This window comes from Hipposideros armiger, unplaced genomic scaffold (genome assembly GCF_001890085.2).
Source record: "Hipposideros armiger isolate ML-2016 unplaced genomic scaffold, ASM189008v1 scaffold_244, whole genome shotgun sequence".
NCBI lineage: Eukaryota > Metazoa > Chordata > Mammalia > Chiroptera > Hipposideridae > Hipposideros > Hipposideros armiger.
The window spans coordinates 684152-709657 of NW_017731594.1; the positions used below are offsets into that span (position 1 = coordinate 684152).

The 25506-nt window shown below is 45.2% G+C and overlaps 1 protein-coding gene across 9 annotated transcripts in view; it reads left to right on the plus strand.

Annotated features, from left to right (window-relative positions):
- The window catches only part of ELMO1 (engulfment and cell motility 1), a 501394-nt gene that overhangs the window by 77356 nt on the left and 398532 nt on the right, over positions 1–25506 (plus strand). For 8 of the 9 annotated variants that reach the window (XM_019655709.1, XM_019655702.1, XM_019655701.1 and 5 more), the window contains one exon: positions 11310–11459. The exons of the other annotated variant lie outside the window; for it this stretch is intronic. In XM_019655709.1, coding sequence (XP_019511254.1) covers positions 11382–11459 — 78 coding nt within the window. In that variant the 5' untranslated portion in view covers positions 11310–11381. The remainder of the gene's footprint in view (positions 1–11309; positions 11460–25506) is intronic. 9 annotated transcript variants of the gene reach the window in all.

A 25506-nucleotide genomic window follows, 5' to 3' on the forward strand; every position in this document is an offset into this window, starting at 1 on the left:
TTGAGCGAGCTCTTAACCAACTGAGCCACTCAGCCGGCCCTTGATTCTAGTTTTTGACTTGTATGAATAAAGCTGCTTATAAGCATCACATACAAGTCATTATGTGGACATATGTTTTCATTTCTGTTAAGGTAAATACCTAGGAGTGGAATTGCAAGGATCTATGGGAAATGCCTATTTAATATTATAAGAAACTGCCCAAACTGCCCTATTATTTAACCAACAATGTGTGAGAATTCACGCTTTTCTGAGTTCTTGCCATGGCAGTGTCTACTGGAATAAGTATTAATATTTTAGTATTAATGGACATAAATGAATCAAGGAAAATATACTGTGAGAATATAGCCTAGTGTCATAGGTTTTTTTAAAATACGATTTTGTTTTATGATTGCTTATTCCATCTTAGGGCTTTACCATAAGTTATTACACCAATTTCCTGTTATTAAACCTTAAGACTGTGTAAAATTTTCCTATTGAAAACAATGCAGTCACCATCTGTGCAGATGGCAGGGAGGGTGCGGAGTGCAGTTCCTTTACTCTCGCAAGTTACTTGCAATCACATATGCCTTTACTAGTGGGCTAATATGATTGCACTTTTGAATAGTTCCTGCCCTGCCTCCTCGTGGGTATGCCAAGGAGTACCCTCAGGCCGATGCCGGATTGTTCTCAAAAAACGAACTCGTGTCTGTTGTCCTCCAGAATTCTATGCTATGTGGCTGAATTAATTTTTGCCTGGAAAAATTTTAAGTAGATGTTTAAAATGTCTACCTCAGATTTTAAAAAAAAACGTCAGTCAAGTTTCATAAACTTGCTCTTTAAGCGGTATAACTTCCCAGTGAACTCTCTTGTACCTGAGTGAATTGATGTGCTATTTAGGTTCTTTGCCATAATAAGCTCATTAAATGCTGGGGCCTGCAACCAAAAAGTCATTATTTCTGTGTGGAGTCCTTGTTCTGAGGCTATACTCTGACAGAGCTAGATGTCAATTAAGATTATTCCTTGTTAGTGGAAATAAAATTGTGTTACCTGCTTACAAAAGAAGCCCTCTGTTCTTTCGCTAAGGGGGTGGGAGAGCACGTTCAACCCGCACAGAAGTTCATCCATTTGTGGAGTTAAAAGGTAAAAAGATAGAGGCCTTCAAAGGAACCCTGTTTCTCTCACCAGAATTTATGACCCGAGCCCTGTGGGTATTTTCCTGCAAAGCTGTCTCAGAGGTAGTGTCGAGTTGCAGGCTCTGGAACAGAATCAAGAAGCGTGTCTGTGTTGAGCCTCAGAAGAGCAGGCCATCTGATTCCGGTCCACGGAGTTCAAGTCAGGAGCACGTTCACTGTCACCATCAATGTCGTGTAAGCCTGTGGTGGGAAGACGCAGTAGGGACCCATCATGGAGGAGTGCTTAAAGCCTCCTTCCTCGTGAACTGTGTTGGTCGTAGAAGACTGAGTTTGCCAATTCAAAGGGCTAACATTGACCGGCTCTCGTTCTGTGCCAGGCCCTGTTCTAAGGACTTTATGTCTGTTAAGGTCAGAGGAAGTTCAGTGTCATGGTTCAGAACTCAGACGTTGGGCTGGCTAGATTACTAACTCGCCCCGTGAGTGGCTGGTTTCCTCAGTGACTCTATTTCCTCACTTTTAGAAGGAGGAGTATGCCAACACCTATGTCATGAGGCTGTTGGGAGGATTGAATGTGTTCATATATGTGAACTGTTCAGTAGGGTGCCAGGCACACAGTTAAGTTTAGACACGTTAGCTATTACCATCATCCTCTCATTACTCATCTCAAGAAAGCTGTGAGATAGCGTGCTGTGGTTTCCCCCATCTTACATTTGGGTACATTTAGGCACAGAGAGCAATTTTCCCAAGACTCCAAGGCTGGGAGGCAGTAAAACTAGGATTAGAATGCACGTAATCAGAGTCCAGTCTGTGGCTGTCACTGCTTACTCTGCTGCTTCTCAATTTAATAAGAAAGAAATGACCATGGATTTTAGATGTAACCTGTAGTAAAGCTAGGTCTACAAGGAACAGGCACGTCTCTTGTACTAGTGGCTTGGACTTGACCACCAGATGACCCTGCACACCCATTAACTTGACAGGGGTCAGCAAATTGTCTAGCAGTGCATCTTCTTTTTGGTGGAGTCCTAGCTTAGTAAATGGCATCACTATCTACGTGTCGTGTAACAGACAGAATCCTGAGTCACCCTTACTTCAGTTTCTCCTTCCTCCTCTATTTTCAGTCCCTCATCAACTCCTAGATTTTCGCTTTTTAAAATAGCTCATAAATCTTTCACCTCTCCATCACCAGCCCCTCACCTCCAGCCCTCCCGTCTGTCTTCGCCCCATTTCAGGATGTTCTCCCTGTAATCTTGTGCCCTGACTTAAAACATCACCTGCTTTCTCGTTTGAATTCAGACCTGACTTGGGAACTTGTCCTCTTTCTCACGCCATCTTGCCTCTGTAAAGTTCGGAGCAGTTGGCTTTGATTTAAAAAGACGAGAAAAGTAAGATCCGTAGCTGTCAAGTGGAATCTGGTTTTCTTTGACCTCGTTTATTGAATTCGTGCTGCAGGTAATTAGGTCCTAGACTCTGACCCCATTACCAGACCTGTCAGCAGAACTCACGTGTTCCACATAAATTTATATGATCTGACCTTTTTTCTTGGCAAAGTATATTGTAACAGAAAAATGAGAAGAAGCACGGTGGCCTTTTCCAATTTTTTCCCACAATATCACTCACTCATTTAGCTAAGGTGTTTTATCTTAGTGTGTGTGTGGGTGTAAGATTGTTTTTATTAGTATGGGTTTGTTTCTGTATGACTGAGTCCTTATCAAAGCAGATACCAGCAGGTTGGGTCCCAAGTTTTCTAGAACTGAGTTCAGGTAAAAAGAATTTAAATCACCAGCATCCAATTTACCAAGGTAAATATGAAAAGGGACTCGATTAGCAAATTGCCAGTATGGAGTTGAACATCGCTCTGCCTGTTTTCCTCTTATCACCTTTTAATCTCATCACTTCCCAGGGTGCACAGCAGACTGTAGGGAAGCTCTGCCCAGAGGAAAGTGAAGGGGAAATGAACATCGTGTGAGTCTCAGGATGGCAGTAAGCAGATTAGCAACCCCAGGGTGTAATCAGCAACATTGGCTTTCAGAATCCATGGCAGGCCACTTTTCCCCCAGTTTGTACAATGGATTTATTTTTAAATAAATGTGGTAAGGAATTCCTGGATTCATCTACGTATCTTTGGAAGAGCAACCGTTTTGTCCATCAACCGCCAACACTGGCCCACTGGATCCAACATCATGTTGGCTTTTGTGTGAAAAACTCTTCAAAATGTGGCCACCTGTCTGTGCTGATAGCATGTGCCCTGAAAGCATTTTATCTTAAGAAAACATGAAGCCAATTTGTGAGGGAGCCCAGATAAAAACCAAAAGGAAGAGATTTCTACCATACAATCCAGGGAGTTTTGACAGAGCCTCCCAAGGTGAAAGAGATAAGAGGGAAAGGTCTGTAGGGTTTTGTTTTTGTTTGTCTTACTGGGTGTGGGGGTGGGGGTGGGGTTGTGTCTAATCACCAGAGGGATAAAATACCTAAAACCTTGAGAATGTTGGAAATTTGCTGTTTTTTAATGGAAACTTTCCTGAGGAACATTTTCAGATTCTTCCATTTAGAGCTGCACTAGGATAAGACACCCTGGGAGTGAAGCTGTGTGTAATCATTGGCCACTGTGCCTTCATCCCCACTAAAACCCCAGCTTCTGGGGAGCAGCTGGGGTCCAGGTCTGCAAGCCCAGCTCACCAGGCCCGGATGGGTTAGGTGTCCTCTCTGTCCCCTTGCTGGTGAAGCATGTTGACACTAGGGTTAGTCACTTGGAGAAGAGGATGGCAAAGTCAGCGAGTAGGGCAGCTCGACACGGCTGTCTGGAAGGGACACAGGCTGGAAGGACCCAGGCAACTGGGGGAGCTGTGCGGTAATGGGGCACAGGTCCCCTCTGTGCAAGGGGCACCCCTTTGGTTTGTCTTCAGGAACTCTTAAATGCCACAGCGCTGAAGCCACATCCACTTCTCCTCGGAGAGAAAGATCCAGAAGATGAATCCTGGTCACCTCCTTGTACTTAGAGAATGTTCCTGTGAGACCTCGGCCTGTGGTCAGTCAGAAAGTGGGTCTCTTCTGTTTATCGGGCTGTGTGCTCAGGCAGTTCTCTGTGACTTCCTGTCTTTGCAAAGCAGGTCAGTCCTTCCAGAATCTGAACCCTAACCTTCCTCCTCCAATTCCTTCTGACCTGAAAATGTTGGCTCATCCTTTAAGCCCAGAAAAAAAAAAGTGTCCAAGTCTGTAGAAGCTCCCTGGACTTCAGGCTGAGTTATCATCTCCTTTCCACTCCCATAACAGTTTGTATAGTTCTGTTATGCTTAAGGGAAAAAGAATTATTATGTGGCAGGGCCTCTCTGTGTTTCACTAGAGGAGGCTATGGACTGCTTCACCCAGGTACCCCACGCCTGGTAAATTAATAATAATAATAATAATAACAACGCTAATAATAATAATAATAATGCCACGGCAGGCCCTGTGCTAATTGCTTTATATGTTTCGTCTTCACAACAATCCTACGAGAAAGGTTCTACTGTTGTTCCAGTTTAACAGACGAGGGCACTGAGGGTTAGACATGCTATGTAATTTGTCCAAAGTCACAGAGCTGTGGACATGGCAGAACCAGGGTTAATAACGCCCAGGCAGTATTCTGACCTCACGCTCACTCCCAAGCCTGCGCTCCTCCGGACAATGAAAGCTCAAGGACCCGAGGAGGGGGAACCATGCAGAGGCCGATGCCACCCTGGGCCCTGCGCATGGTGTGCTGTGTTCCCTTCAGAGTGACTAATCTTGTGCTGTGTTGTCAGGTGGAAGCCTGTGGAGGCATCGCCCAGCACCCCCCCTTCTGTGGAAAGCCCTCGCTGCTAATCTGATGCAATCAAATTTCCTAGGGTGGCCTTTGGAGCTCTGCTGCTGCTGGAGAGAGGAAGAAAGGAGTTTCACACATTGTTTTTTGATCAGTAGGTTTGGAAACTTTGAGTGTTTGGCTCGCAGGGTGGTGGAAACGCTCCAGCATTTCCTGTGGCCTGGAGTCTGGGTTCTGAGATAGGGAACTGGCCTGTGCTTTGCCTCTTCCATTGGGGAATGTCAGCACTAGTCACAGAGTGACAGGGCTTGCAGGGAGGCAGGGAGCATGGCTGGGGGCGCGGGGAGGGTGGCGGTGTCGGGAGGGCGGAGGGAAGCCATCACTGGCATTACAGCAGCCCAAAAGGAATTTGAAAAGCAAATATCCAAACACCAGAACAAGGAGGGAAGTGTGTTCATTAGTTTATACAATAATGAACTTTCCACTCGAGATGCGGATTCTCTCAGTGCAGAGAGCTCAGAGTGCAGGGATGAGAAGCAGCAGCTCCTCTCTGGTCTCATCTGGTTTGTGACAGAATTTCTCCAGGAGGAAAATGAATCTGGCATCAGCCTTGTTTTCACCTCTGAGCGTCTCCTTTTCTATTTCTGTCCAGTGGGAGCAATGAATAGCTGCTGCTGAAAGAAGTGCCTGGAGGTTTCTGTGCAAGGAACTCTGGATTTTAAAAATGCATCATTGGCTTGAGTTAAGAAAAAAAAATAATAACCTCGGAGTTTGCTTTTAAGGAAAGAGTGATTCATTCACTTGCCTGAGAAATATTTATTGAGCTATAGCAGAAGGTGTGGAAAGGTGCTTTGGTAGGCGCATGGTAAATACCCAAGAGGGTAGATGTTGGGGCAGCTGCTTCTAGCTGCAGAGGCCGTGGGGTCAGGGAAGTCTGTGGGAGGAGCTGGCACGTGCCATGGGCTTTGCAGCGTCGGTGGGAATTCTTGAAGCCACCTCAAGGGGAGAGGAAAAGACATCCCAGGTAGAAGGAACATGATGAACACAGGCCGGAGGTACAAGAATGTGGTGTCCCAGGAAATGGCGGCAGCTCGGTCAGGAAAGAGGAAGCCAGTGTTTGTCCCTGTGCCATACCTCTCCACTCAGCAGACCGCAGCACACCTGGAGAGGGATTCTACCTGGAAGGCTGAGGTTTCCCTTCTTGAATCCGTGCTACCAACAGCCACTGCAAAAGGACTACTGATGATCTTACGGGAAAACCTGTTGGCCATGTCTGACTCACAGTCATTGCCTGTGTCTGTGGGAATGGTAGGAAAAGGGTCCCTGCTTGTGCTGGGAGCCAGGCTAGAGCCAGGCTGTGAAAGCCGATGTGCTACACTCCCCTAAAGCATCATCCAAAGATTTAAAATAGGAAGTGAGACGTTCAGATGCTAGCTACCACAAATACAACTATTCTGTTTCTTTTGCTGTTTATCTTTTGCTCGTTTGCACAGTAGAAGCTGTAGTTAATTGAATTTTTACTGTCCTCCGTGAATTGGAAAGAGTTACTCTAAAGAATTGGGCTGCTTTCCTGGAGACAATCCCATAGACGCAGGTGATTATAATTCAACATGGGACTAAAGTCAAGAGTTTTCTCTACCACTTTCCACTACATTTCTGGCCAAGACTATTCAGCAATTCTTTTTTTTCCTGAGAAACAGAGGAGGCAACTGGTATCAAAGCATCATTTCCCAAAGCGTATCCCATGACAAACCAGTGCCAAGATGCTCGATGGGAAAAGGAAAAAAGAGTTTTCTGGACAGATACATTTGGGAAACATTGCATGTTGCATGTGAAGATTTCCCAGTATACATGCATTCTATTAAAGGTCCTAGAAGTGCTGTAGTAAAAGAACCTTTTTCATAATATGGTATAGTGATTAAATACGTGGACTGTGGAATCAGGCAGTTGTGGGTGGAGTTCTGGCTGGGATTCACATGTGGCTATGGGACTTTGGGCAAGTTAATATGTCTGCATCTCAGTTTCCCCGCCTGTAAAATGGTTTAGGAACGGTACCTATTTCATAATGTTGTAATGAAGAGTATATGTATATAGCACATGAAGTAGTTAATTACTAGCTATTATCCCTTTAGTACAGGACTTCTTGGGCCTTTAGTGTAATCTAGGAAATAAAGTAAACCAATCAGCAGGCCAACAGGAACATTGTAGAATTCCCCACCCATCCCCCAAATGCTTTCAGGGGCTTGACAGTTACCTTACAAGGCAGAATGGCTGGGATGTCTAGCCAACTTCGTAGAGTTCTTAATGTTTTTTAAATTTCAGTTCACGTGAGAATGATATCAGTCTGTAGTACAAATCATATAGCTCATATTTACCAGGGAATTTTGACAACGCTAGACATGGTTTAACTGCCAGTAGCTCTGATGGCATGTTGGTCGTGACAAGAATGCACTCAGCTGGGAACCATGTATGAAACGCCCACCAAGCCCTGGTGGTACAGCTGTGGTCAGGATGTGTATCCTGCCCTTAGAATGTCCCAGGTCGACCAGAAGAGTCAAATGCCACGTGTGCAGTGCCAGTAAACCAAGGACATCAGGAGACTGAGTTTGTTGACTGAAGATTTGAAAATGTATTTCCATGGTGGTTATGCCTGGGCAAGCATGGAGCCTGTGTGTTGCTATTTCTTGGAGAGCCTAATGAGATGATTTGTCTTGTGTCAAGTTCTGTGATGGGTGGCCCTGAGCATTAGTGACCTGCCCAGAGGACTTGGTAGCTCACAACTGAACTGGAGGATGATTTTGTTCTCAGAGGACATTTGGCAATGTCTGCAGACATTCCTGACTGTCACGACTGAAGGGGCCTATTGACCTCTTGTGGGTAGAGGCCAGGGATGTGGCCACCCATTCTACAATGCCCAGGACAGCCCTACAACAAAGGACTATGGCCCCGAATGCTAACTGTGTGCCAAGGGTGAGAAAGCCTGTGCTAGTAACTTCCTTCCCTAAATTTTATCAGAAGCAACAATGACTATATATAGAAGCCTTGAGAGCTGTTTCCTCATGGAAATATACACTCGGGAGGATAAAATATAGACTTCTGAGGATAATGACGTGGACCGGATTATTCATTCTGCTGTTGTACACCTGTCTGCACCCCACAGGAGCCTGGCTGTGCTCTGTCTGTGCTGTTTGTTAGTCTGGGGGAAAGTGGTGAGGTCTAACTGGGTTTGGTTAAGTGAGTTCCCAGGGGATTCCCCAGCTCCTTTGCTCTCGGTGGCTGCTTCGTGCACTGCTCCCACTTTATTCTCCATGGAGCTGCAGGGAGAACTGCTTTATTGTATTCTCACCTGTTCAACAGGTTTTGTCTGAACAGCCTTTAAGAAATAAATACCAGTGATACGGGAAGAAAAGCACACTTGGCCTTTGATTCCTGGAAGACTGAGTGACCTTTTTCAGTGTAACTCTAGACTATTTTGTGGAGTGGTGGTGGTGGGGGGGTGCTCCAAATGCATTTTCAGTTTTATAATTTACCCTCTTGAACCTCAAGATTATGTGTTCTTCGTTTTGAATAGTGTTACCTGATAGCCACACCGAAGAGTGTGTGCTCATTTTAGAGCCTGTTTTCTTAATTCTTGCTCTAGGATGTGAAATTGGACCCTGAATTGAAGTGATGTGGTACAGATATAATATACTGGCCTTAGAATTCGCAAGTGAATCAAGTAATGTGCAGACTCTAAAGAAGAAGCCCCGGAACAGATTGCCTACTTGTATATTTGCCCGTTTAAGACGCCATAATTATTTCACAAGTCCCTGTTGAATATTCAGTTATTTTCAAGTTTGGGTAATTTCAACCAAAACAGCCATTGGCATTGTTACGGTTTAGTGAATAATCATGTCTTGAGGAAACACCCTAGAAAAGTAAAATTACTCAAAGAGAACACAAAATTTTAAGGCTTTGGGTGCAGTTTGCCACAGGTGCCTCTGGAAAGTACCGATTTATGCTCTGAGTAGATGTGCATGGCCACGAGGTTTCTTCTTTAGAAACCATCACCAAGAGATATGGTAGGTGTCTGTGGTGAACGCGCCTACCAAGTTATGACTCGGCTGCTATCAGAACTCATCACTGTTGTCCATACTTAACTTGGCTGTGGCCATTCACCTGTTTCAGGAACATACCAGACACACTGCTGTCTCAGGGCCTTTGCACTTGCTGTTCCCTTGGCCTGAGATGTGATTTCTCCAGATATCTGTCCACATGGCTCACCTCCTCACCTCCCCGGGGTCTGTCCTCAAACGCTGCCTTCTTGGTGAAGCTCCCCCTGAGGTCCCCACTTACAATTGCACTCCTGCCCTATCTCACAGATCGCCTCCCATACTTCAGATTCTCCTGCCTGCTCCGTGTCCCTTGATGCCACCCAGCGTCTGGAACCCCAGCATCGAGAACAGGCACAGAGTAGGGCTCAATCATTATTTGTTGAATGAGCGACTGAACCATTGCTCTCGCTGGTTAGCACTGATGCGTGGGCAACAGCAGGCTTCCCTAATCCTCCTTGGCCAGAGGAGCAGCAGTTTTGTTTGAATTCATTTCCTTTATTTGTCAGCCCTGGTGACGTTAGTTATTTATATAACCGCTGGTGTTGTTGAGGCTGCCACTGTTATCTCTTCTATCTCTGTCCCCTCAGTAATGTCCAACTGCTGCTGAGACCGTAACTGACGACGCTTACTCTGGTCTGATACAGGACCAAGTACACATGTTTGATTAGAATCTTCATACAGAGATCGATTTCTAAAAAAATAAACCTAAGAGCCCAGTAGGAAAGGGGCAAAGGATTTGGACAGTCCACAGAAAAGCGAACACGGGATTTTGCCCCTTTATGTTCAACTGCACTCTCAGTAAGAGAAATACACGTTAAAAGCACAGCGAGATATTTTATTTTCGATGTGTTGGTGTACAGAAGTTCAATCCCTTGGTAAGGCTGTGTGCCAATAGGCAGACTCACCCGCTACTAGAGGGGGTGTAGATTGGCACAGCTCCTGTGGAGGGATTTTGGAAATGACCATCAAAATTTAAAACTGCATATGCTCTTTGACCCAGCAATTTCACTTCCATGAATCTATTGTAAGGATGTACTTGCACGTGTGCAAAATGATGCATGCATAAAGCTATTCCCTGCGGCCTTGTATATAACAGCCAAAGGAAAGAAGCCACCCAGTGGTCCACGGCAGAGGACCAGTTCATCAGATAGGATACTTTCCTACAAAGAGCTACGTTGCAGCTGGAAAAGGAACAAGGACGCAATCTTTGTACCAATATGGAAAGATTTAGAATATACACAAAATGAAAACAAAAACAAACAGGGTATAGAATGCTGCCTTTTATGTAAAGGAAGGGGGAAATGTCATCTATTTTTGCATTTGCCTTATATACATGAAAAAATTCTGGAGGAATACAGAAGAAACTAACAGTGGATAGCTGGAGGGATGGGGTAGAAGTGGGCCACTTCGGGAGGAGGGAGCTTCTACACGGAATAGCTTTGCACGCGCGCGCGCGCGCACACACACACACACACACACACACGTGCACACAGGCACACGTGCACTCACGCACACGTGCATGCGCGCGCACACGCAGACACGCACACACACACACCTACATTTAAGTTTTGAATCCTGTGAATGTTTTACCTATTCAAAAATATTGTTACAGAAGTCATCCTAAAACGGGCTAGTCTAGGAGAGGCAGCAGAGGATAACTTCACTTCCTTTGTGTGAGCGGCACTGTTGGTTCAAATGAGAATTCAAGGTCTGTTCTGAATGCCGTGCTCTCTGCATCAGTCAGTTTTCTTTCCTGTGAAGGTGCATTGTGTGAACTGGCCTTGGGGAGGGAGGGTGTGTGTGTGTGTGCATGTGCATGTGTGTGAACCTTGGGGCATTTCTCCTTCCTCATGATATCCTGGTTGCTATAGTGCGGCGCTCTATTTATGACACGCAGAAAGCACTTTAAAGAAATACTGCTTCCTGACCATGGCTTCCTGGGCAATCTGCCTTCCGGAGACTGTTGAGAGTGAGGGGTTTACGTGCATTTCTGGACAGAGCGCGTCCAGCTCACTCAGACCCAGGGCACCATTTGGCGCAGAACCCGGGGTAAGGAGCGCCTGGCTTTCCCCTAAGAGCCAGGCAAGCCGTCTCTCACCAGGGCCATGTCTCCTGGTGGCTTTGACTCTTGGGCGTTGGACCTTCCCCTCAGTAGCCTTCTCTCCTCGGGGGCGGCCGGTGGTGCAGTTGGCGCTTTGTGTCTTCTGTGCCCAGAGCCGTTTCTTGTACCTAAACCACCAGTGAAAACAGGAAGTGATGCAGCAGAATTCGCCTTGCGTCGACACTGAGCGACTTTCTTTTCTTTTTCTTTTTGCCATTCCTCATTAGGGATAGACACGTGCAGCTGTCCACATTGCAGGACCTCAGTCCCACCGTCTCTGGATATTCTCAGGGTTGACAATGCCGCCGCCCGCGGACATCGTCAAGGTGGCCATAGAATGGCCAGGCGCCTACCCCAAACTCATGGAAATCGACCAGGTTAGTAATTAATGCTGGGAGCAGTTTTGGGGGTGGTTGTCAGTTTCATTTCTCTTCTGGAATGTTCACAGACTTTGGATAGCTCTTTTTTTTTTTGCCCCCCCTTTCTCTCTCTGGCTGTGTTGAAAAATCTGTGCAATAATAGTTGTAGTGTAGTTTGATTCCTGTACCACGTGCAGTGGCGATGGATGGGGTTTTTATATTCCTCCAGCATCTACTTGGTTTGTGTCAATACAGGGCTTGTGTCTGACGCTGCGAGGGAGGCGGGAGGGACAAGTGGACTGGGCTCTAGGCAGTTGACACAGTGGAGGCTGTCCCAGCCCTGCCTGGCAGGGACTGGTGAATATGTGCAGCCTGTTTTATCATAGGCGACACAAAACTTAATTTTCTGAACCACATTTCTCTTCAAAGTTTGCAGAAGCAGCCAAGTGTATTATATTAACAGCTTGATAATGAAAGTAGCGTAGAGGGGCTCAATCTTGGATCCCAGACAACTGCAATTTTATTATTACTATAAAATGCACTGTGTGTCTAGTCTATTATCTGGCATGTAATGAATACTCAGTAAATATTTAATAAATGATAAACTATCAAGACAATTTTTAAAATGGTTTTATCTATAAAAGCATCCTTTAGCGTAGATCTTGATGGTTTTACGGTGTAGCTTTCCTTTACTGTTTGATTATAAGTTATCTCAGAAAGGCTACTTTGGTCATTCTAGAGCATATGATTTAAAGAAAAAAAGGGTTGAGGCTTAATGTACACTTAAGTTAGGGTACCATGGCAACTCCACTTTTTAAAAATGTTTTTGATACTATGTTATGATTATGATCTATACTGATTTTTTTTTTCCTGGTTAGATTTTCTTATCTGGTTGAAGACCATAGTAAGAGTTGTATGCAAAGGATTCATTAAAATAAATTATAAAGACCAAGTTAGGATTAGTTGAACCTTGGGCGTGAATTTGAATTCAAGACAGGGTAAATGTTTAGGACTGTTGTCAAAAGTGGTGCCATCAGACCAGCTCATCATTGTTATTTTAACTGCTCTCTAAGGTAGTCAGTCATTCTATGACTCTAGAGGAAACCCACGCAGGAAGACAAGCCCGCCCAGTAGTTTTACATACCTTTGTGTCGGGCAACAGATGTTTATCCTTTTTCACGTGCTGTTTGTGAGAGAATATGAGTTGAATTTTACTTTCAAATATGCCTGGGACTACTTGATGAGACTAAAAGCAGTTAGGGTTAGGTTTGGCTGCATCCTAAGAGAACAACGCTTCAGGGAGATGGAGGCTGGCCTCTCACATCCACGTGGCAGGCTGTGCTGGCGCGATGCCGCAGTGCCGTGGACCCAGGTCCCTCTGTCTTGTTACTCTCCCTTCTCCACATGTGGGGCTTAGGACCAGCTTGGGCCCCACCTGGGGGCTCATTAGAAATGCAGGGTCTCAGACCCCACCCTAGACCTTCGGACCCAGAATCTGTATTTTCCTGCAAAATCCCCAGGGAATTCCTATGTGTAGTTAATTCTGGGAAGTGCTGAGCTGGTACTTGGTGCCCAAGTCTGAGTCCTCATCAGAACCACCTGGGGCCCAATTCCCAGAAACATGAAGCCAGTGGTTCAGGTAAACTGTTTCCCTTTGATTCTGCCATGGCCTGGAGTGTTTGGGACCCTCTGCTTGAAGACAGCAGCTCCTGGTATACACCCTTAGGGGCCTGTGGAGTCCGTGTCCTGTTCCTGCCTTTGGAGATGGCCTTTGCTGTGTGTGTAGTAATACTTTTAAAAAATATATATATTTTAAAATTTTGGAACAATTTTAGATTAAAGGAAAATTGCCAAGATAGTAGAGAATTTCCATTTGCCCTTCACTCAGAGTCCCCTAATGCTAACACCGTAATTTAACAGTGGCACGTTTGCTAAACTAAATTAACAATGATGCATAGTTAGTCCAAAACTACAGACTTTATTTGGATTTCACAAGGTTCCCCACTAATGCCTGTTTTCTGTTCCAGCAGCCAATCCAGGAATACCAGCCACACTGTAGTATAGACATCATGTTTCCTCAGACTCCTCCAGGCTTTGGCAGCCTCTCAATCTTTCTTTTTTTCATGGACTGATAGTTTTGAAAAAAAACTTTATTTCGATACAGTTTCTAACACAAAGCAGTGGCAAGAATAGTACACAGAACTCCTGTCTGTCTTTTATCTAGATTTACTGATTATTAATATTTTACTTCTTTTACTTTATTGTTTTCTCTATTTCTCTGCAATGTGTGTGTGTATGTATGTATGTATGTGTGTGTGTGTGTGTGTGTATATATATATATATATATATATATATATATATCCTTTTTTCTGAACCATTTACAATTTCATACTTTTTCTGAACCATTTACAATTTCATACCCTCCTTTTGAGGGTAGTTTAGAGTCGTCATCCCTCTTTACTTCTAAACATTCAGTCTGCCTTTCCTAAGAATACAATTGTTCTTACATAACCACAACCTCTTTATGAAAACCAGGAAACTGAACATTAATTTAACGCTATCATCTAACTTCCAAGTCCAAGTCTATAGCCCATATTCAGTTTTCCTCAGTTGTCCCAATAAGGCCTTTTATAGGGATTTGCCCGGAGTCCAATGGCCCTCCAGGATCATGTATTCCATTCACTGATGCCTCTCAGGTCTGCATTGTTCTGGAATGGTTCCTCAGGCTTTCTTTATCTTTTGTGGCCTTGATGGGTTTCCTAGAGTACAGGAAGCTATTTTGTGGAATGTCCTTCAGTTTGGGTTTCTCTGATATTTTCTCTTCATTAGATCCAGGATTTGCATTTTGGGCAGAAACGCCAGAGAGGTGATGCTGTGTTCTTCTCTGGGGATCCTATCAGGAGGCACATATGTTGCCTGGTCTCATTCTTGGTGGGGATTCTGGTGTCGCAAATGCAGATACTGAGTTTCATAGAAATTTGGTGATTTGCTAGTTAGTGAGACCGGGACACAAACCCAGGCCTCCCTTACCCTGAAGACTGAACTTTTCAACAGTTGGCTGAATTGTAGGCCTCCTGCTAACACCCTATGGGGACCCACATGAAGAGTTGGAACTCTGGTCCTTTACTGTCCTGCAGCTGCTGATGTTGGAACGAAACTCCTGGCAAGGCTGGTGGCAGGTGCTGTGTCTCGCCCGGGTCAGAAATGGGCACAAGATGTGGAAATGTATTCGCACATGCAGTGAAGATTTGAACAATGATGATTACTTGAGCTTTCTCCTAATTTTCTACCTTGTTCAATTAAGGTCACGTAGCCTGCTTCTGTCCTACTGCATGTTACCTTTGTTTAGAAAGCTCTTTACTCCTTTTCTACCTGGATAGCGACTATTTCACTGAAAGGTGTTGCTGGAAGTTGGGTTAAGCGTTGTTGCCTTATGTTCCCCTGAAACCTGGAGTATTCCTCCACTTATACGTTGTGTTGTCACTTGCCATTGAGTCTATCAACTTAAACAGGGGGGGTCCTCAACCTTGAGTAGGCCCGAGAATCATCCAGGACCTTGTGGAAAATGCACGAACCCAGCCCAGCTGCAGTGGTTTTGATTCTGTTGGAGGGGGTGTGGCCCTGAACCTGGTTTGTGATGAGCAGCCGGGCAGTCCAATGCAGGGCTCCCCGCGTCACGTGAGACCAGGCGGGAACCTGCAAGCTGCTCTGTCTTCAGTGCTGCTTTTCTGGTGAACGGCCCTTACTTCCCAAATGGACATTTAGTTAATGAGTAACGGGGCGAGAGCTTTCTGAATGGGGATCAGTTCCGCCAGCAGGGCCCGGTGGAGTTAAGGGATGCGTGCTGGCTTTACCTTCTTTCTAAAATGGAAGGAGACAATTCTGTTTCCACTCCGTGGGAAAAGCCCCCAGGAGCTTCTCACAAGTGGAGTTTCCGATATCCCATGAAGCTGTCGAAAGAGTTGTCAGCTCGTGTGTTTGTTCACAGCTCCTGCTCCGGCCTTTACTGTATCCTTGGGTGTCACCCTCGGGCGTCACTTGAGACTGTGGGTGGTGGTTGTCTGGACCTACTGAACCTACAGGGCTTCCCATCCACTTGTTCACTTGCTACTGATTGAACAGCGTATTTCTCAGTCAAGAGCGTACAACCCCGGACACTTTGATAAGCATCGGCTGCCGGGAAGTGTGGCCAGCCCGACACAGTGCAGACTCCGGGACTTGTAGACCTGGGAGCGAGCCCTGGAGCCCCGTGCTCTGGAGAGGCCAGCGAGCCTCTTGGAGCCTCGGTGTCTTTGTCTCGTGAAGTCTAGAGGATAATGTGCCACTTTTATGAATGTTATGAAGATTAAAGAAAGTCTATGAAAAGAATGTAGAACACTGCTTGGCTCAGAGTAAACACTCCGTCCAGGCAGCCGCCGTGGCTGCTGGTGTAAGCGAGTTCTCACTGGATGTAAAATGACAGGCTCTGGTTTCCCTGTCCACCTGCCCTTCCATCGTGAAGCGTCCCTCCTTTCTTCTTCTTGCTCTGCCTACCTTTTTAGATGTTTAGGAAGGCGAGGAAATGAAAGGGCAAGTGGGATAGAGACATCACCTGGGAATGACGGGACTTACGAACTGGACTTGCAGCCAGTTCCTGCCGTGGAAGATTCATTGGCTCCCTGGTGCTGCGCCGCGATATTTTCTTCCACCTTTTGGCCACTCGCTGACATTTCTGGGCAACAGCTCTTTTGTTCCCTGCACATGCTCGCCAAGCCTCTGGTTTCTTCTGCCCCTGCTCTATCCTCACACACCTTTCTTTTCTAAGAGTATACCGAGGACGGAGGGTCAGCACATTCTCTGTGCCGCAGAATGTCTCTGCTTATGCATTTGCACACTTCCACAGACCTCTTGATGCCTCTGCCTCCTGCCGTCCTGCCTGCCTCTTCCACAGCCCGCAAAGGAGGGGAGAAGTGGCCCATTGCTCTTCCCAGGCATTCAGCCTGTCCCAACCCCCATCTCTTTCTCTGCACCTGTGTTTTAATCATTCTTTTCCCTTACCTGAGGCTTTGCCTGGTCAGTAACCTCTTCATTTGTTCTTTTCTCCTTCTCTTCCTTCAGCAGTAAGCTCTTCAGTTCCTGCCATGGAAAATCTCTCTTAACTCTCTTGCTAGTGTGCAGTTTATTTTCTGTCTTTCCATTCCAAGCTGATTTAAAGATTGTCAGTATATGTCACCCATGTTACTTCAGTATCTACTTAGCCTTCGGATGAAGAGCAATTTTCCTCTCCCGACAGCTGCCCCCTTTGATGGCACCAGTGCCTTCCCGTTTGCGAAATCAAGTGCTCTTCGCGCCACCGCGGTTGGCCTCGCCCCCGTGGGTACACTTGGGAAAAGAGTTCCTTCCCATCTTTTTGAAACACCCCCCCTTCCCTTCATTAGGCCTCAGTTCTGAGATTCTCCCTCCTTGTCTGATGAGTCTTTGTGAGTTTCCTTCATCGCCCCGTGTCTTTCTCCTTCTTTCTATATCTGTCACAACCTCGGTCCTTAGCCCTCTGGCCTGTGTGTTCAGATGCCATGCTCTCTCATGACGTTAAGCATAACTTCCATCTAAATACCACCGACTCCTGTCACCAGCCTGGCCTACTAGTGCATCTTTCTGTTTGATGGATACAGTATTCCCCTGTTAAACCTTTGGTTGCCTACAGAATAAAAGCAAATGGTTGATGAAACCGCTCAAATGTGAACCTGAAGAAAGGGGGTCTGATAGGTGCTGCCAACTTTTGGAAGTTATTTCATGTGGAAGAGGGATCATTAGATGTCTATTTGTGACCCCCAGTGTAGAAACTCTGTCCTCTCCATACAAGGACATAGATCTCACCTCTACTCAAGAAAAGCAGGCATGGGCCACCTCAGCAGGCGAGGGGCCCTGATTGTCATCCTGATGTGTGCCTCAGACAAACATTGGGTGGGCTGTTGTGCAATTGGGTCAGGCCCAGAAAGGATGATGGGAAGAGGTACATGGTTTTCCACCTGACTTCTGCAGGACCTTCTCAAATGGTTGTGGGTGCGAGTTGCATGTGATGGGCTTCCAGGCTGTTCTAGAACACTTTTGCCACAGCAGCTGGCATTGACCTGTTTTCATTTCTGGATGCTTTTGAGAAGAGTTTTTTTGAAGCAAGTTACCACAATTAAAACTAAAAAAGCAAAAAAAACGCCACCACGAACGATCCTTGAGCTTTGTAGTGCTCTTGAGATTTGAGCCAGATTCCTTAACTGGCTTCACATCCTTCCGTGACTTTTCCCTGTGCGTTATCCTGGGTCCCAGGTGTCTGCAGGTGCTACATGCAGTTCTCACGTGCCCTCTTGTTTTGTAGAAGCTGCCCCTTTGGAAGCGTGTTCCTGCACATTTACAAGCATTGTTTCTTTTTTTTTTAATCTCTTGAAGTTTCTTCCTAACCGTGAGCCAGTTTGAATTCCTCCGGCGTTCTCTTCAGCTCCGCACTCCTCTAAATCCTGGCTTTGCTAGGCACTGCGGAGGGAGCGCCTCCTTTCTATTCAAACCGTCTTGGATTGTGTTATAATACAGTCATTCCTCTACCCTTGTACTTTCTTATACCATTTTCTTTGCCTGCAGCTTTTATTTACAGTTCATAGAATCAGCACGTAATTTATTTACATTTTAAACAACGCTCACGTGTTTTAAAGTAGATTATAAACCTCTGAGGGTCAGTCTGTGTTTCTTACACCTTTGTGTCCTGTGGTCCATCACACTGACCTCTGTTTCTGTGTGTCTGCTTTAGGTTCCAATTGTGAACAGTAAAGATGAGAATACAACTTCAATATTCTCCATTCTTGAAACAAAAAAATTACAATAGCACCCTCTCCCCATGTGTGGGCGGGGACTTGATTTCCCTAAAAGAAACACGCTTCATGTGTTGTTAGGCAAGCGTATACAGAATAATTACCTGTGGTGTCGCCTCAACCATCCTATTTCCATAATACATGTAAGATATAATTCAGTATGCATGAACATGGTTTGCCCAAGACCTTCTTAAAGCTTATTAATTACATAAAGCTTGTTTAAGTTCTTGTGCTTGAGGTCGGACCTCTGCTTGTTCTGTACATAATAATAACAGTAGTAGCAGTAATCATAGCATGTGCCATCTATCCAGTACGTGCTGTGTGCCAGGCAGTGTGTGAAGTACCCTGCACAGACTATTTCATCTTCTTACTACAGCCCAACAAGGCCGGCTTTAGACTTCAATTCATCGTTGTTAGAGGGTCATTCATTTGCCTAAGCTCACACAGTGAGGCGAGCACTGATACAAATCCAGCACATAGGACACAAAAACCCAGACAGTTCCCACTGAATCATAGATCTGTTTGGTAGCTCTGTTTGAGCCTCCCTATCTTTTACACCCCCACCTAATGGTTCCCATCATCGACGCCAGCCTGACTGAAGGAGATGCATATACCATCACCGGTTTGTTCCATCCACTAATGACATGACTTCCAGAGACGCACTGTGTTATGACAGCAAAGAAAACTTAGGGGAAATAAGGCGAGTGATCAGGGTGATTACAGAAGGAGCCTATCTGAAGCAAGGCAGAGCTTTGAAAGGCTGGTTTTTGGGGCTGGACGCTGGGAGAGGCAGTTTGGACTGCCTGTGGGCATGGACTTTGAGTGGATTGATTTGGACTCAAAATCTGGGCTGTTCCTTGAGTGCTGTGTGAGTGGGGACAAGCCTCCTTCTTTATGAGGAAAAATTGGCAATATTTATGCATCCTTCCTGGCGTTGCAGGGCTTCGGTGAGATAATCACTCAGCGCTCTGCTTTGTAATGGTAACCATTAGGAGCCAATTATGATTTATTCAGAGTGGTACACAGAACAGAACAAGCTTCTTATGTTTCCAGCAGGACTGGAACCAATAATACAAACTTTCCCTTCAATGCATTAAAGCCAGCTCTTTAGCCTGAAAACCCATAATTCCCAAGACATTTAAATATTGGGAGCCTGCCGAACGAAAGTGACAGTTGAACTCCACACAAAGAGTTTTGAATTCAGATCTTTAAGATAATATAGAATACACAATATGAATGTACTTAATACCACTGAACTATACATTTAAAAATGTCTAAGATTGTAATTTGTATGTTATGGGTATTTTACCATAATAATAGAGAAAAAGTTTCCATAGAATCAAGACAATGAGACTGGATTTGTGAAAAGCGACATTCCAGCTTTGCACTGTAGAAATGAAAAGTCATGTGATTTTCCTGGACTCGTCTTTGCTGAGTGGTTGGGTTACATCAGGATTTCTCCACTTCGGCACTATTGACATTTGGGACCGGACGATGCTTATTTGAGAGGGCTGTCCTGTGCTTTGCAGGATTTTAGCAGTGTCCTAGCCTCTACCCACTAGATGCCAGTAGTATTCCCTGTCCAGTCATGACAACCAGAAATGTCTTCAGACGTTGCCGAAGGTGGACACCTTTCCCCCTGCTGAGAATGGACTAAACCAGTAACTCCCAAGCTCGCCTCTGCGTCAGAATCACCCACGAAACATATCGGGCATGCAGAGAGGATTATTGGCAGGGGCATTTTGAAGCCCAGGGGCTCCTGTTTTTATCGAGCTCCCTGGTGATTCTGATGCACTTGGATCCAGGTTTGGACATCAGTGCTGTGAGTCCCCATAAACCTCCACCTGCTGGTGACACTTCTGGTGCCCACGGTCATTTTCAGTGAGTGCTTCAGTGCCTTCATCAGTCCCATGTCCTAGTAATTCTTGCCTTCTCCTTACCCTAGAGAGTACACACATAGTCCCTGTACAAGCTTCTTTTGTCCCACGTAAGAATGGTGTCATAAAGCCTCTGTGATGTTGCACTATTGCTTTTGGTGCTGTCATTACAAGGTACAATGATATGGGGACAGTAGTCACCCCCCCACTTGATGTTTGCAACTCTTAAGTTGGGTATTGTAATTTGTAAAGCCATTTCTTAAACTTCCTTTAAAATGAAGTGACTGGGCTACTTCCCTTTCCGGTTTTAGCTCTCTCTCTCTCTCTCTCTCTCTCTCTCTCTCTCTCTCTCTCTCTCTCTCTCTCTCTCTCTCTCTCTCTTTGTGTGGTAGAGTCTATATAATCTCACAAAATCTTAAAGTTTGCCATGTTTCAGAAGAGAAAGGCAGCAAGCACATTTCTGTCCTGCATGGAGAGCTCAGGTTTATTTAGTGAGCATGAACTCCAGGGTTCTGCTTTTCCTTCTGAAAATGAGCTGTGGATTGTAGTTTGCTTTCCAGGTAGGTGGGGGCGGTATTCTCTTCCATTCTGTTTCCCTACCCCAGTGCTGTCACCAAGGGCCCCATTGGGCAACCCAGGACAGAGCCTGTCACCAGCTGTGTTTTCTTGAGATTTGGTGACTGAGATGGTTCATACCGGTTCATGATTTAGTTCATATTTTAGGACCCTTTTGTGTATGTCACTTGGTACTTCATTTTCTTGGTAGACCAACTGGCGATTTGTAGCGGGGTATATAAGTGCCTGGATTTTAGCATGCAGAGGCCTCTGGGTCTGCAGAAAAAGGCAGCTTATTCTAGAGAATGGCAGCTTGTCCTTCATGTCTAGGGCTACGTAGACCTGTACAGTGTGCTCAGCGCTCTGAAGAAAAGAGAGCAGCCTCAGGGAAATAACATATGTTCTTTTCTATTGTCCTTTTTCTAGATTTCCATCACAGGCACTGGTGGTCCTCTAAGTCAATGGCACCATATTGTGCTTGAAACCCCCCGCTCCCATCTCCCTCAGCCCCTCAAATAGCAAGTCCTGTAGCGTCTACCTCCTAAATGGTTCTTGATGCTGACCACCTTTTCCCCATCCTCACTGCCACGGCGCCAGCTTACCTGTACCAGGTGACTTCAGGAGCATCTCAGCCGGCCTCCTCGCCACCACTCTCACCCCCCCTCCAATACCCTCCCCCAGGCTTACATGTTCTTCAGCCCAGCCTTCCGGGCTGCGGTTACTAGGGCCCTGCTGTCCCCAGCCATTGCCTATGTCACCAGACTCGCTTAGAGCCGCTGTGGTTTCCCCCAGTCCCTCTGTCTGGCTTCTCATTATAAGTGACTCTCTCCCTTTTGGTAGATGCACACTTCTCAGAGCCTTTACAAATGTGATTTTCTCTTACCTGGAAATTACCCCCCTCATTTGTCTGCCTGTTTATTTCCTATTCACTCTTTGTCCCAGATGGAATATAAGACCCTTAGAGAGTCTTTTCTGACTCCTCCAACTAGACGAAGGTCCTTGTTATACTCACTGTCACATCCCATAAGGATCCGCTTGTTCACTGTGTGATGTTCTGCATGGGCCACGTGTGTCCCCAGCGCCTCGCACAGGGCCTGGTACGTGGTGAACTTGGAATGAATGTTGAACAAAGGAAATAAGTGATGTTTGTCCTATTTGTCTAATGAAACAGACAATTAAATATAATTACGAAAGGGAGCAGTCCTGGTGTGAGGGACTTTCCTCCTTCTCACCATGCAGTCTACATACGTTGTCACATTTTATGAAGTGACTTTATGAAAGTCTATTTTTGTCCTTCCATCAAAGCCACTCATAGTCAAAAGACAACCAAATGACTTTGAGAGGAGCTGCGTCAAATTTCAAAATGATTGTAGGTGGATCTTTACTGTGGGACAAGTTTGTGTTGATCGCTTTGGATTCATCAGCCCCGTCACCATAAGATGCTTGTAATTTCCAGCTTTTATCTCTTTCTTGACCCCCTGACCTATATAAACAGCTACCTATCTGACGAGTTGCCTTTCCCATGTAGGTGTCCCTGACCTCAAACTCAGCGTATTTAAAACACTCCTCATTGTCCCTTCCTGTCCTCAACCTGTGCAGTTTGGCTTCTCTTCACATTTTCCTTGTCTTGGTGACAGATGTGAGCAGACACCCAGTTCGCTGAAGCTGGAACTGTGTATCTTCCCAGACACTTGTCCCTCGCTCAGCTTTTCTCTTTAATCAGTTACCCCAGAAAACTTGCCCGCACCTGGTCCCCCTTTGTCACACCTACTGCCGCTCTGGCTGACCTCATTCTCTGTGGTAAGTGTGGAGGAGCACAGAGAGCAAGGGAGGACCTAAAAATAAGTGTGTCAGATATCCTCAAAGGGGGAACTTTGAAAGGAAGAGAAGGACATCTGCAGAAACAGGAGATTTGAACGCAAAGTAGGTGGATATAAATTGAGAACAGATGGGTACGAGACAGAACCAATTAGAAATCTTAAAAATGAAAAATATCCATATAATAAGTACATTGTTTTTAAAAAAATCAAACTACAACAGAAAGATGAAAACAAACACGTAGACAAAATAACTCTAGGGTGGTTTTGGCTAAAGAGAGAATCGGAAGATGCAAATGAGGACTTCATCCAGACACAGCCCAAAAGATAAAGGGGTGAAGAGCATGGGTGCGAATTTGTGTTGAAAGGAGACATTAGGAAGTTCTAAACTATGTCTAATTGTAGTCCTACTATTAAAGAATGGAAAGAGTGGCGGAGAGGCAACATTTTAGGAGATACAGCTACTGTCTTACCCCTCTGGAGTGGGGGAAAATGGACTCTGGATTTGGCTGGTTGGATAGGTAGAGGCTCTGCCATGAGGAGCCATATTGACTTAATACTCTGCCTAAGAGCCACGGGACAAGGAAAGATTCCTGAGCAGGAGAGTGACTTGGTATGATTTGTACTTTTAGAAGAGATCACAGTTTGAGAATTGTTTCGTGAGAGGTAAAATCAAATATGAGAAATTAGATAGCTCTTGCAATAGCCCAGGCAAGAAATGATCATACCATGGCCTAGGATAGTGACGGGGAGACAGAAGTGAGGCATGTCTCATCAAGACATATGAGAAGATTAAATTGACAGGAAGTTGATGACTGCTTATGTGCAGGGGGTGAGGGAGAAGGAAATGTTAAAGATAATTTTAGGATTTCTTGTATGAAAAACTGGGTACATGGTGGTGACAGCTACCAAGATAGAAAAAAAACAAAACAAAACAAAGAATGAGTGGAGGAAAATTTAGGTGGACTTACACTCTTCATGAAAACCTTACAAATGAGCACAGGAAGATGATAAGGCGGGTGTCTCGATGGTCAGACTGGACTCCCTTTTCCACTTCCTTTGGGTTTTGGCACACTGCCCATTTTGTCCGCCTAACTAGTCTCTTGGCCTCCAGTGTAATTGCCTCTCATTAGAAAGTGCATACTTGATCATGTCTCGTTGGTGCTTAAAAGCCTGTGATGGGCCCACATCATCAAGTGTTGTCTGTAGGACTTAGACGGTTTTGCCTCTAGCTTGCCCTTTAGCCGCCATCTCTCATTCACACATGTGACCTTGTCAGCTCCTCCATGTACAACCTGAACACCTGGTTACCCATGCCATTGCATTTACTAGGCCGTCAACAGAAAGCACGTTAAGCGATCCAAATAGCATCTATTTTTAATTGCTTCTCTGTACCCAGAGGCAGAATAAAGAAGAAGGTTTAGACTCACCTCTGAGATTGACGTGGCAGGGCTGAAACACAAGCAGCAGCAGGGAGGAGAGGGAAGAAGTAATGTTGATTGCGAGTTGATTTCCCGGAAAACTAGAAGATGATAATGAATGAAAGTAGAAAATTAGGAAAGAGAGTTTTGGGCTAAGATTTAAGTTTGCAGTCATGGAAGGATGCCCCCTCAAGCTAAAATCACCTGAGAAAGAAGGAAACTACAGAGAAGTTAGGGCTGGAGGTGCTGATTTGGGCATCGAAAGTGAGAAGGAGGAACAGGGTTATTCCACTGGATATCAAAAGCTTTAGTGTTAACTTAGGATTTCATCCTAATTTATGTGGATAATGCATGAAGCAAGATCATCTGCTATTCTATGGGCGTGCTAAAACATTGTCCTTTAAATAACATTTATCAAGAACTCACTATGTGCCAGAAAACAAGATACCCAGAATTCCAGCGCCCTTCCCCTCAGGTGTTAGCTCTGGGCACTTGGGCGTGCTGGTCATAGCTTCCAGGACTACAGATCTGAGGCGAAGTTAAAGAGCAAGGGTTCTAAAATGATACAGGTCTGGGTTCAAATTCTGGCTTTGTCATATGAGCTGTGAGGCTTTGAGCAAGTTACTTAACATCTCAAGATCTTCATGCAGTCTTCTCATTTGTAAAGTATATTTAGTAATATTGTCTTACAGGGGATATATGATAGTCACTCAATAACTAGTAGCTACTAATTATTAGTAGTAGTATTATCAGGAGGGCTGGCCAAGTGACAACAGAGAATAAAAGCCTGGGTTCATGACATGTCAAAGGCAGGGGAATTGCAGAAGTATGCGAGGTTTGTGGCTATTGTTTGCATATTTGAGATCCTTCCAGAAGAGCCTATTTTTTTATTGTCCCCGGCTGTGGTTCAGCCTCAGGTTGCCATGGTCACATTCATGGGATGGATGTTTGAGACTGGGAAGCCCGTGTCCCTCCACTACTTGCTAGCAGATATCTTAGCACCACCCATTACCACTCAAGAAAGAAGGATGAATTGGCATTAATCCATCTATTACAAACAAGTAAACCAACTACATGACAGAGACAAGAAGTCTAAGGAACAAAAACTAAATTGAAAATGTAAACTCACTTAGTACCCTTTTGCCACCCGTTTCCCTCACTATTCTTTTGATTGCTGTCTTACATCCAATCTCAGCTCCTTTACAGTGGATAAACCATCATAATCTTGCATTTAAATTGAACCTGAACCCTAATTTGCCTTCAGAACTTATCCGGCTTTGTCATATCTACTCACCTGGTCTGATAATACCCGATTGATCAGAGTTGAGAGTCATTTGTTTATCCTACTGCGTGGGTCTGACTTTTTATTTTCAAACCCTGCACGTAAATATGGTTAACCTTCCACGTATGAGCTTGACACAAATATGCAGACTCTTCCCCATGAGTGAAGGGAAGCAGACCATGAGCTCTGAATTAATTCACAGTGTGAATCACTCATTTCCAAATAGAAAAGGACACTTGAGTGCAAGGGTGTGGTGGAGAAAAATGGCACATCA